At 39.1% G+C, this 13,816-nt stretch overlaps 1 protein-coding gene across 1 annotated transcript; it reads left to right on the top strand.

Moving 5' to 3' along the window:
- The first annotated feature begins 552 nt into the window (after positions 1–552).
- LOC122312632 lies at positions 553–1,665 on the top strand. The gene is made up of 2 exons (XM_043127288.1): positions 553–756; positions 1,024–1,665. The coding sequence occupies exons 1-2, from the start codon at positions 553–555 to the stop codon at positions 1,663–1,665; spliced, it is 846 nt and encodes a 281-aa protein (XP_042983222.1).
- The last annotated feature ends 12,151 nt before the right edge of the window (positions 1,666–13,816 follow it).

The following is a 13,816-nucleotide window of genomic DNA, read 5'->3' as shown; positions in this document are numbered from 1 at the left end:
GAAATTTTTTTGAAAGCAGTGATTCAAGCCCTTCCAACTTACACAATGAGTGTCTTTGAGCTGCCACTAAATCTTCTTTAGTCTATAAACAGTGTAATCCATAACTATTGGTGGGGTCAGCAAGAGAAGGAGCAAAGAATACATTGGATCTCATGGAAGAGAATGGGGCAAGCCAAATCTGAGGGTGGCTTGGGTTTCAGGGATCTTGAAGTCTTTAACAAAGCCATGCTATCCAAGAATTGCTGGAAGATAATCCAAGACCCAACATCACCTGCTGCCAGGGTCCTTAAAGCTAAATATTTCCCAAATTTGAGTTTCCAAGTGGCTAAGGTGGGAGCCAAGCCCTCTTTTGTATGGAGAAGTCTCCTATCAACTAGACAGACTATTGAGGCAGGGTCAATGTGGAGGTTAGGCACAGGAGACAAGATTAAAATATGGTCAGATAAATGGTTAGTCAAGTCTAAACCAGCAATGGTAAGAAGTCCTATAAAGGTTCTGAGTTCTAAAGCCACAGTAGCTGAGCTTATAGACCATTCAACCAAGAGTTAGAAAATGGACCTGGTGCAAGAAACCTTTGAAGAAGAGGAAGCCTCAGTGATCCTCCAAACCCCCATTAACTCCTTGAATTCCAAGGACAAGCTCATATGGCATGGCACAAAAAATGGCTATTTCTCAGTAAAGAGTGCATATCACATGGAGAAAGCAAAGGAAATGGAAGGAAGAGGCCAAGCTTCAACCAGTAAAACATTTAAAGAAGTATGAAAAAAGATATGGCAGCTCCATGTCCCTCCAATTGACAAGATGTTTATATGGAGAGCATGCCAAGAATCCTTCCCTACCCAGCTCAATTTATTCAAGAAAGAGATAGTGAATGTACCACTATGTCCAATCTGCTCACGAGTGGAGGAAAGTATTCTACATACTCTGTGAAACTGTGAGGCAGCCAAAGATGTTTGGGGCCAATGCTCGATGAGGCTACAAAAAAGCACATGCTCCTAGCTGCCAATGATGTTATTTTTTTAGAACATGACCAAAGCTCTAAATGACTCAGAGCTGCAAGAATTTGTGATGGTAGCTAGACAATTATGGCTGAGAAGAAATTCTATCATTTTCAAAAACAAATTCCTACCTCCAAACTGTCTACTCAGAGAAGCCAGTTTGAGACTACAGCTACTAAAAGAAGATGAGGACAAAATTCAGACTCAAAAGGAGGGCCAACAGACAAAGAATTCAGCTGAGAAGTGGCAAAGTCCTCCTGCAAACTGGTTTAAAGTCAACTGGGATGAGGCAATAGACAAAACAAAATGCATGATTGGCATAGGTATAGTATTAAGGGATGAGAAAGGTCAAATCATATCAACAATGAGGCACAAGAAGATGCAACTCCCTGATCCTCTCCTAACAGAATCTTATGGAGCTTTAGTAGCTATTCAGTTTACCAAGGATCTAGGATTGACACAAATTGAATTGGAGGGTGACTCACTCCAGGTAACAAAGGCACTACAGGAAGAAAATGAAGCATGGAGTAGCAGCAGTATGTTTATCGTTGAGACTAGAATTTGGCTTAAAACTTTTTCAATGTGGCATGTTTCTCATGTTAGGAGGAATGGTAACAACATAGCCCATTTGCTAGCAAAAGGATCTCTTAGCATTTTTGATGTTTAATGTAACTATGGAGGACATTCCTCAATGTATTTCTCCTTTAGTTCAATGAAATGAAGTAAGAGTATTTCAAAAAATATATATACAACAAAACGATCAACTTCTGGGTCTCATCATCAACTTAGGCATTTACATCTGATGAAAGATTACCCAATAAAAGCATATATTAAGTAGTTGAGTTAAATTCTTCCCTTCCTATTCACATGCATACACAACAAGGTCAAAGAGAAATGCAAGCTACAGATATCATCAAATGTTCCAGAGCCGACAATTGATGCGACCTTCTCATCTCAAATGCAATTCACGACTAAATTGGTCCTCCAAAGAAGACATGTACAGAGCCCTTGTACTATAAGATATATCGATTTTCGCCAAGGGGGCTATTCATGACTAAAAATGCCTTTTTTGTGGGTAAAATAATTTTCCCACAAGTTTGGCCCGTGGGACGCTCATGGCGTATAACTGGCCACAAAGACTAATATTTGCCATGGTGACTGTAATTGGTGGGGACTAAATGTTTTTAGCCACGGCATATTCCGTGTGAAAAGACTTTATTTCTTATGGCAAAAGTTCATTGGATTTCTAACAATCTCATGGAAAATGCGAGAAGGCCACCATAGCAGCCGTGGCTAACATCTCTGTTGCCATCATACCTTCTCGTGGGTAAAGGGATCTCTTCCACCAGACCAAATCATGGGCAACGGATCAAATACCACCATAGCAACCCCTGGGTAGAGGTATGTCTTCCATCAGATGAACTCGTGGGCAATTTAACAAATAGCACCATAACAACTCCTGGGTAGAGGTATTTCTTCCACCAAAGCAACTCGTGGGCAATGTAACAAATACCACCATAACAGCTCCTAGGTAGAGGTATTTCTTCCACTAGAGCAACTCGTGGGTAAAGGAGTTTTATACCACCAAAGAATGTTGTGGGTATATATGTATTAGGCAAGAGATACTGTGGTAGAAAATAATCACAACTAGAAACATATCCCTTGCCCATTACACATGATAGTGACGGTGGGAATTACTTACTTCCCATGAAAGTGTCTTGTGGCAAACACCGACTAAATATGGTGGTAAGAATCTGGATTATGCCCCACAAAACTTCACCCGTAGGAAATAAATTTCCCCCATGGTTTGCCCCTGCAAGAAATATGTATAAACATATACTTGCTAGACTTTTTTCCCCCAACCATGTTCCATGTAAATACCATACAAAACTTGGAACCATTCTATCACAAAACCTAATCCAATATATGGTAGTCAATGTCTATTGATTCCCACAATTCAATATACATGAGGTGCTTGAGATAGGCAGCAAAATTACAAACATATACTTTGTTCACAACCATATAACATAATTCCCATAACATAAATATTTACACCATTCAGGAATGTTCCCATATTCATTGATGGAAATGGAAATACACTAATGTGAACTGTGTGGGAAGGAGAAGAGGGTCAGCAGCATGATTACAACGACTTTAATTACACAACCAGCTAAGAAGGTTCCGTTCTACATGCATAGACTTTCAGGTTCAACTTCCTCCAATTTCAATCTCCTGATAGCTCCATTTCCTTCATTTCTTAGAACTGAGGGGTTCATCTCACCAGTTGACTGAACGCACCAACTTATATATCCTACTGGCTCTCTATGTCAGAAAATTCGCCCTGCCTCTGTTGAAAAAGACCTGAAAAGAGTGCATATATTATGTTATGATTTTAATCAAAGTGCAACTGACTACAACCTAACTTCAACAAAGGACATGATCTCCTGACTATCCAGATAGATTTATTAATGTTATAATTGGTCCTTTACAATCATAACACTAAGGGATGTTTGAATGTAATCCCATGGTAGCTGACAAATGTATAAGATTGAGGCCATGAAATTAAATTATCCAACAATGCAAAGCAGAAATTAGACTATGGGAACCCAATTTACACCATTTATAATTAATGGTTAGGTTATAGCACATTGATATAAATCATAACCTCCTAACCAAATCCGGATACAATAAAAGCTACACCACCATTCATTATGACATAGGTGTACCCACCTGTTTTGTGTCGATATAGTTGACATAACAGGTTTGATGAAGTTTTCCTAAATGCCAAATCCGGACCTAGCATACTGAAATTATTTCTGTGCTAATAATTGATTGATCATGGCAATGGTTCTAGGGATAGCATGAAAATCCTATCTACGCAATAGATAACTCATACTCCAAAGTTAAATCCCACTCACCTTTCCCTATTTTCAACAATTACCTGCTGACTTTTTTTCTCCCTAATATCCCATATGGTCATTTACAAACACCACAGGATAACCATTAATGCCTAATTATGTACATTGATGAAAACAAATTCCAAAACTGTGTTCTACACCTTTGCTTCAAGGAACACCATTTTCACATGTTTAGGCAATATGGTATAGTATTATCAGCTTCAATTACCATATAAAATACCATATAAAACATTTTAATTATCAGCTTCATTTTAGTATGAGATAGGGCATGCAGTGGTCCGTGTCCAATGATTGTGTATTACAACTTCAATAACCCAACTTTGCAACCAATCCTAACCATACTCCTTGTACATTATACTATCAGTTAATGCACGTATTCCATAAATACTTTCCCAACTGCTCAAGAAAACTAGGGAGTGTTGTACACCTGAAATACTAATTATCTGTAACTCGTTCACAATCGAGTTTTAGTACTATTGATGATAGAAATGCTCTTATGTTCTTCACTTTTTTTATCTTTTGATCTAATTGTTTCAATCTCCTATATATATATATATATATGTATATATATCCCAGATCTTGAGAATTGCACACATATCAATTACCTGGCAAACACTATACTTTTATTAAGTGACCAGACAACCAATGGCTGGTAACTGACTAAAATGTATGTTAACATCAGTCCCACCTATTATGATTTCCAGCTAATTACTCTTTCATTCCACTAGTCATTTCCTGAGCCGTTTTAATTTAAACAAACATGTGGTCTACCCTAAGGAGCATATAACAATATCATTTAGCTATGAGAAGTTTGTGACATTGACTAAACCAATAAAGGAGGCAAATATTATATACCATCACTGGATCTGGAACTTGTCCAATTATGTTCCAAATTTTTGACATTTCTGCATGGCTGCCATTCATGGAATCTCTAAAATGCGTTCTGTGCATGAATCCCCTAGTGCCATCACAGAAAACAGTGGTCTTCTCTAACACGTGATTGAGCAGATCCTCCGATGCAATCTGGTGTATCCCTACATGGAAAAAATATCATCATCATAAACTGTACCCACTCAGGTAATGAATATACACCAGCCTGGAAATTATAACTACTTCTCAACTGTTATTAAATTGGATACTCACTCATTCTAGTGCCTTACCATTAGCAAATCCTCAGTACCACCAAACATCTAACAACCACTTCCAATGGGATACCCAGTTATAAATTCCCCAAAACACAAACTGTCATCACTTACATAACAACCTCTCACCCTTTTTGTCAAAACGTGACCCCCAACCCATCCCACACCGCACATGAATACCTTGGCATTTATAACTGTTGCCATTTTCAATAGGGGGAACCAAAAACACAAAAATCCCGATGACCTTCTTGAAAAAATGTTAGCTAATGAGAGATGTTATGCATCTCCTTGAGTCTCTTGTTGAGACTCCCTACTTGTCCCCAACTGTGATGACATGGCCATAATTTGTTTGTCATGCTCAGAAAACTGTTTGTGAAGCTCAGCCATATCACCCAAAAGTGCTTCAAGTTTACTCTTATACAAGTCTATAGATTCCTTGTTCCTTTCTTTCTCCTCGACTATACGTTTAAATGCCTTGTTCTTTTTCAAGAACGGGGAGGGCTCAAGTATGACTGAGTGGCCCAGCCCTTATACATACCCAGATTTGAACCCCAACACCTCCTTGAAAACATCACCAGAAGCTTCCTAAACATCCTCTTCAGTTTCTTTCTCATTCAACCTCTCTAGCATCAGATTCTGAAATTTTGGCAAAAAACACCGTAAAGTTAATAAAAAAAGCACAATTACTAAGAACCATTATATAAAAAAATATATTCAGCTAAGAGGGAAAGATCTAACTAACATAATTGTGTTCACTTGCTGCATTGATGAATTTCCCCTTCTTATTTGACCAGTGTGTTTCTTTGTAAAATTCAATCATATTTCGTGCCTCCTCACCCTTCAGATTCAATGATTGAATTTTAAGTATAAACAAGCATTTATTAAAACAGGTGATAATCACTTTAATAATCAACTTACCCTCTCTTCCATAAGCCTAACAAAAGATTTTCTCCCACTTGTATGCCTAACCTTCTGTTTTTTCCTATTATTGTTGTTCCTACGAGACTGCTCCTGAAAGAATATCAATATAAATCTTATTATTCTAACACACTTATGTACTCTTAACGTATATATATATATGTATATAGGAATATTTATATAGTGCAAAAAACAGCTCATTATATGCTGAAACAGTTTATTGGTAGACGGCTTACACACTAGTGGTCCTTACCTTGAATTTGGGGCTGTCCCACATTTGACATAGCCACTCCCATACATGTGGCTCCACCCATTCCTTCCGACCAGCTAATGCCTTCTCATGCGAAACAAATTTCTTGTAGTGCTTGTGTAATTCATAGTGATAAGCGTTGTACCTATCAGCTAGTGCGTTTGCTACAGCTTCGTGATGGTTCTCTCTAGTCCAATCCAACACAAAATCAGCCTGCATGGACATTGTATCATATCACATCTTGTCATTCAAAAATACAACCTTGAGAATCATAAATAACAAGCAATAGGGTGCCTTATTAAACCCTTACTCTAACACGATTGATGAGCTCGTGCTTCTCCTTGTCATTTACGACACTTCAACTTGCATGTCTCATATCTGCATGTACTCTTATAATCCAGCTCACCTGACTGGTGAATAATGTGGCATTCTCGCATGATGTGCCTCTATGCCCATCCTTTATACTTAAAGGGATCTTACCCATCTTGCGTAACCTTTCAAAAACTGTACCCTTAGTAGGCCTGCAGCCTCCTTTTTTTATGGGTGGAACTGTAACAATAAGGTGAATAAAACTGTTAGTTAACACAGAAGCATGGATACCTTGTTTATATGCTAAAATAGTACGTATAGATACATGTCCAGATAACAAGCCATTAATTAGTACAACCATACCTATGTTGTTATCCCCCTCAGTTATATCATGTTGTGCAGTTTGGATGGACTCTTCTACCCCCACAGCTGGTACCGCTTCTCGTGAGGCATCAACCCTGGGATCCTCCTCATCTCTTAGGCTCCTTGTCTCAGGCACCAAATCTGGAACTTCTATACCCTCTGTTGGTACTGCTTCAGGTGAGGCATCTATTATGGGATTGACGAAATCTCTTAGTCTCCTTGTTGGAGGCACCAAGCCTGGAGCTTCATCAATTTGGCTTGATACTATGAGTGGATGTTGAGGTCTAATTCTTCCCCTCCAGCCTCTTTTTACAGATATCACCATTACTACCTACTATGTATATTCCTATATTAGTGATACAACAATCAACATGTTTCACTAATACATGTTCAAATAAGATTGTTGTGAAAGTTTATCAACATGTTACTTTTTCCTAACTTTTTCTCGAGTTCTTAATATACAATTAATTGTTCCAAGTAATGGTGGGGATGTTTGAATTTGCCTGAAAATATGCTTCAGTTTCGCAGGTTACAGAATATGTCACATTTAGATGAAATTTTTTCCTTCTCAAAACTCGCCAACCCCCTGAGCGATCGACGGGGGTGGGAGCTTCGGCTCTCTCCCCCCCTCCTTTTCTTTTTTTTGTGTTTCTGTTTTTTTTTTTTCGTGTGTTTTTGTGTTTTCAGGCAAATAAAGGGCATCTCCGATGGGGTTAGATCCAGTCACCGTTCTTCAACAAGCGCTCCACCAAAACGTTGGCCAGCCGTCGATCTTCAGGACCACCGAATGCAGTGCCAAATGGAGGGGCGCGCAGCCCGAACGCGCGGGACGGTGTCTCGGCCTGCTTCAGCGCGTGGATGTCACGAGCCACCGTGGAGCCACCTGCCGGTTCAAACATGACTTTTCTGGGTCCTTCGACTCTGGGTGTTCATCGACTGCCCGTCGGACCTCCACTTAGTGTGGTTTGCTCTGCCCGTGGTGTTTTTTGATCGTCTATTTTCTGTTTTGTTTGTGGTCTTGTTCTGTTATCCTTGTTTAAACCGAGTGGAGTGTTGAGTTTTTGATTGGACACAACCGGGGGTTTGTGCGAGTGGGGTATGGCGGATGATGCTACGGCTGGTGGACGTACGGCCGACCTCTACAGTGGAGGTTTGTGGTCCGTACGCGAGCTGGGTGCTCGTGCTGTTCTTGGACTCCAGATGTCGTCGCCTGGGGTGGTGTTTCCGTCAAGCTCTTGCTGGTGCTTGGTTTGCTGTCTGTTTGTGGGTTGTGTAGTTCGTTGTTGTTTTTATTGTGGTTTGTTGGTTTTTTGGTTTTGTGTCGTTTTTGCTTTGGTCTGTCTGTTAGTGGATGTTGTCTCCCGTAATCCACCTTCCTGGAGGTTGGAGGGGTCATCCTAGCTCTGGTATTTGTGAGCTTTTTAGAAGTTTAGACGATGTCTGCCATGTGCGGGGAAGCTCCTGAGCATATGCATTAGTTGACTTATATAGTCTAGTTCTCTGTACTGATAAGTCACAGCTGTAACTTCGTTATTGAATGAATGAATGCATGAAGCATATTTCCATAAAAAAAAAAATATGAATAAAAGTGCAAAACATATTTTGAAATTAATTGTGACATAAAGTTTCGAATTTTCCCACCTAGTGCAGGTGGAACACAAAAGCTAGTTTTTTTGACATAACCGCGATAATGAGATGAGGAATTTCCCTTGCATCTCCAGAAATTCCTATGATCACTGGTGCCACCTTATCACATTAGATGGATTTATTACATTGGAGTCATTTGAAGATCAACCCAGAGACAACATTCCATTATCACATGGTTATATACATGGATTATATTTGAATGTTGTATTCTATTTCGGGCAGGATTTATGAAGTTCTAGTCTCCATTTAATCTGTAGGACTTTTCTAATGTATGCTTTCTGAAAACATACATTTTCTGGATTGAAGTGGTGATTTTTTGTCCAAACATTACATCATACAGTAAACCACAAGATTTCTAAACACCTCAACACCGTGTATGCTGCTATAGTAATTACCCCACTTGTCTTAGCAACATGCTTGAAAAACCATTGCCTTCACCACTAGGACAACAACGACAACTACCCATGTTGTTGTTTCACTATGTTCTTCTACTTATTCCTTATATGCAAACCCTAGTATGACCTATTTTTTGGCTCAATATCTATCTTCAAAGTTCCTGCCATATATTAAAAATATTCCCTAAAATCAGAATTCAGATCTAACTCAACATATATGCTGACTTTGAAAACAAGCATATGATCTTAAGAATTATATGATTTAACAGAAAACCATTCACATAAAAAAGACTTGGCTTATCTTGTAAAGTAAAGTTGGAGCTTGTGGGGTTAAAAATCTATTAACCTTTTCTTGCCTCTGTTGGTTAGTTTGGCAGCAAAATGTTGAGCTATGTCTTTAGAGCTCCGTGAGTTTTCTGTCACTCGCAATAGGGTTTGAGAATCCAGCTAAAGTTTTTGCAGCTCACTATGAACCCCACCAGTTGCTTACTTCCTCACCCTACTGGAGTCCAGAGCACCTTCTCACGATCTGGAAATTGGTACCGACAAGATATTGATGTAAATCTAGCTTTGGTCACTTCATGCTCAGAGACTTTAACCACGGGCAGTACTGACTCTCAAACGTTAAAATCCCACCAGTGGAAACTAATGTTTTACTTTCCCGCGTGCTCCATTCCTTGGCCATTTGGGAATTATAGCTACTTGTATTTGCTTATTTCGGGCTTTTAATGTATATTAAATGGGCTGCCCAGCAATAAGATTCTGTCTATTAAAATGTAGTGTTCCCGTATATCTTTTGTTTTACTAGATCTGCCAATGTATGCTACACATGTATGGATTTAGGGCTGCCTGAGAACATGCTATATAAAACTACATTTATAATTTAACCTAGATGAGATCAGAGATATCATTTTGTGGACCTTGTCACATGCTTATCTTTGTGTTCAAATATTCTTGACAGCATTGGTAAATCAAATATATGTTGATGGATAGCTGATTTGGCATAAAGTATTATATACAATCTGCATAAGATCACCACTTTGAAGAACATGTTAAAAATTTTAACATTTGTGGGACCCAATGGCTTTTTTGGCCAAGCTTGTCTGTTTTGATAGCTTTCTCTTCTGACATGTTAAAAAATATATAACTTTTAACACTAGATTGTAAACGTTATTCAGTGCATGAATTTGACACCACTTAAGACAACGTTAAGATAACTCAGTTTCACAAAATGAGAGAACCATTAGGCCCATAGTTATCCTGAAATGATATGCTTCTTTAGTCATAGGCTTACACGTTGTCTTCATCATGTGAAAGGATTACAAGAGTCGTTCAGCAACGTTTTATCCAATCAAACGAACTATTCTGTATAATAGAATATTAAAGTAACTTGTTGTAATTGTGATCGTCCTATTTTTATGTTTTTATTTTTTTGTGCATGGTATATAATTAGTGGTTTAGTTTAGTTGAATTATGACTCTGTATAATAGAAATCTCAAGTTCAGACTTTTAGGGACCATGGAATTACAGCAATTGTCCAAGTATCTACAAGTTTTATTTATGCCTTTATCTAAAATGTCTGATACCACGCCCTTTTAGCTCGATTTATCCTTCCATCCCATTCTATAATTACTTGCATATAATAATTATTTCTTAACATGTCCATTTCACGAGCTTGCAACCAGCTTATAGTCAGTAAACCAATATTCTATTTGCATTGGTTTAGGCCTTTTTTTAAAATGTCCATTTCACGCCCTTTATGGACTACTCTATCAGTCCAAAATACTAAACCAATTATTTTTTTTATGCTTTATGCCTTCGTTTACCCTATCCCCCTTTCATTCCCAATTTAGCTCAATTTATCAGTGCGAATCACACTAGGCATGATACCATAATGCTTAAACTTAAATATTCAGGCAAATTTAACGCACTTCCACTTATGAATTTGGACCACATCATTTACATTTCCATATTTATATTCAACTCCAAAAACATTCGTGGTGTCATTGTAAGGCAATGGTGGAAAATTATTCCTGTATTGTCTTACAAGAAACCTGGACTGTGTTATTACATATACCATCTAATGTCAAACCTTTCATATAGTGTGCCAAATATATTAAAGGTTTGACCACCATCACTCTTCCCTACCTGGACTTTCCATCTTCCAACGTTTCCTATGTTAAGTGTCCAATTGGGAATATTAAATTTATCCATTAATGTGTCTTTGACTTAATACTACAGAACCATTGTTAGAATTGGTTAATTCCCAATGATTGGATGAATCTTTCTTACGTACAGAGGCCTTGGGCTAAATATTTAGGTTGCATGCAGCAATATACATGCATTACATGAATGATTTTCCAATGCTTGAATTAAAGGCTATAAGGCTTCCTATATAACCATGCAATTCCCCAACCCATGTTATTGCTGCATGATCCCAATGAAATCTGCAGGGCATTAAATTGTATTGACAACTAGGTCTGAAAATGATTGACAGTTTAATAATTTAAATTGAAAGCAGCTCATCACTTTGAATTATTGCTAATCTTGAATGTGACTTTAACCAACTCATCTCCAGCTCAATGCATTACTCTATTTAGGCATATGTGTAATATTTATATGAACTATTTCATATAAATTGAGTAAGATGGGACAAAAAATCATTGCTTTAACGGACTAACTGTACCCTTATCAGCAGTGGATTCATCAATAATAGTGAAAAACAAACTGAGGACTGTTTAGAAGTTTGAGTGACTGCTTATGAGACTCAATGTGACGCCCCCAAATCCCCACGCATGGACACGGGAAAATTGAGACATCCGGATGATGACAACCCGGGTCACCATCCTATCGACGAGTGTCAAGTGTGTGTAAAAGCAACGAATGTGCACGAGAAACACGCAGCGGATAGCAAAGTCAATAACTAAATACCAGAATTTTTTCTTAATTTAATACAAGGCTATTCAAAACATACATAATAAAATATTACAAAGCACAAATATAATTTTAAACCAAACAACTAAGCTTAAACTTTAACTCAGAACTCCGGCAGAGCCGCATCCTCGGGCTCAGCCTCCTCCTCTTCCTCGAACTCTGCATCAAAATCTACGGAACCAAAAATGGTGCCGCAGGTAACTAAAATCCAAACACCACTACATAAAAACATATAAAACTCAACAATATGTATGAAAGAAAAACCAATGCACATGTCCCGTAAAACCATATTTTTCCACGTACGCCAAAAACCATAACGCTTAAAACCAAGCCTTGCCATTATCCCAGATAATGGCCCAAACCACCATTTTCCTAGAAAATGGATCAAAATCCTCAAAACCAAACCCCGCATCCGAAAACCATAAAAACAAACCAATTATGCATGCACCATGATCTCCCCTAGGGATCATCCGCACACCCTGGCTCTGTGCCACACCGCAGGTAACGACTACGCATGTGACACCTAAACAAGGGATGCCTAGACTCGCGCCCAGTGCCTACCTGGCCAGGCCATCCTCTAGTCCCCGCCACTCTAGGGACCATGGAGTCGACACGACAGCATTACCGTATCGTGTGATCCGGTCGTCACCTTGCGACAACCCAGGGGATGTCACTCAGTATTATCCACTCCCGAGTGACCAGAGGAGCTCCACCGAGATAATAACCCATCTCGGCTTGGGCTCGTGAAACACACGCACCCGAAAATCATTTATGCCAACAAAACATGGTTTTTCTCACTTAAAATAAAATACACATGTATGCAATCTGTAACCCACACCTCATGGTACAAATAATCAAGCAATCACAAACAACCAAAACCAAGCACTCTGTCCTCAAACCATTCGACTCCCGAACTCCTCGGACTCAGTCTAGAATCAACCAACCAACAGATAAATATTTATTGAATGAGAAAAATATATTTAAATCTAAAATTAGGGTTTGAAAAATACTTACAGTGCTATATGGTATTTTTTGAAAGCTTGCGGCGTTGCAAACGGCGGAGGAAAAATAACGTAACAGTGAAATTTCACTGTGGCTGTGGGTTGTAAAATACCCACTTTTGAACGGGGATAAACCAAAACTCGGGATTGATAGGGAATGGTCTAGGGATATTTATGAAGCTAAGGAAAGTGGAGTTTGGCCGTGGGTGGCGGCGAAAACGACGGAGGAAGGGCTTAAACGCCCAAATCGGAAACTAGCTCATGGGACCTGTTCCGACGACGGATCGAGGCCAGAAATGGGTGGGTTAGGACGGCAAGGAGTCGGTGATGAAGTGGTGAAGAGGTGGTGGCCGGAGGTGGAGCGACGGCGGCAAAACGGAGCAAAAGCCGTTTGGCTTGATGGTGGTTTTCCGGCTAAACGGCGGCTCCGTTGGCTGTGGAAATTTGTGGGGTGGTTCACCGAAGGGAGGGGAAGAGATTGGTGGTGGTGGTGTGCTGCACGGTGGCCGGCAGCGGTGGGTCTGGGTGGCTGGAGCTTTCGGCGTGAAGGAGAGGAGAGAGAGAGAGAGAGAGAGAAATGCACGGGGGAGGGGGAAAACGCACGGGAAAGAAAGGGAGGGAAATAGAAAGAAAAAGAAAAAGAAAAAGAAAGAAAAGAGAAAAAGAGAAAAGAAAAGATGGAGGAAAGAAATAAGGTCCAGTCCTCACTCCAGAAACCAAAACAGATCCGCCGAAAACGAGATTAAAAACCGTAAAACGACTAAATAAATCAAACACAACATCAAATAAATTAAAAATCAATTTAAAATGCAATAATTTAAAATAAATAAACCACTATATTAATTAAATTAAAAACAACCCTTCAGTGAAAATACACGTAAAAGCAGGTCATCACATCCTCCCCCCTTAAAACAAATTTCGTCCTCAAAATTTGCAAGATC

Source organism: Carya illinoinensis, chromosome 6, assembly GCF_018687715.1.
Source record: "Carya illinoinensis cultivar Pawnee chromosome 6, C.illinoinensisPawnee_v1, whole genome shotgun sequence".
NCBI classification, from domain to species: domain Eukaryota; kingdom Viridiplantae; phylum Streptophyta; class Magnoliopsida; order Fagales; family Juglandaceae; genus Carya; species Carya illinoinensis.
The sequence above is the reverse complement of the archived record's forward strand: the minus strand, read 5'-3'. Positions and strand labels throughout refer to the sequence as shown.

Coding starts and splice junctions, on each gene's coding strand:
- LOC122312632 (XM_043127288.1), top strand. CDS start 553: ATGGACCTGGTGCAAGAAACCTTTGAAGAAGAGGAAGCCTCAGTGATC. Junction 757..1,023: donor CCAGTAAAACATTTAAAGAA/GTATGAAAAAAG, acceptor TTATTTTTTTAG/AACATGACCAAAGCTCTAAA.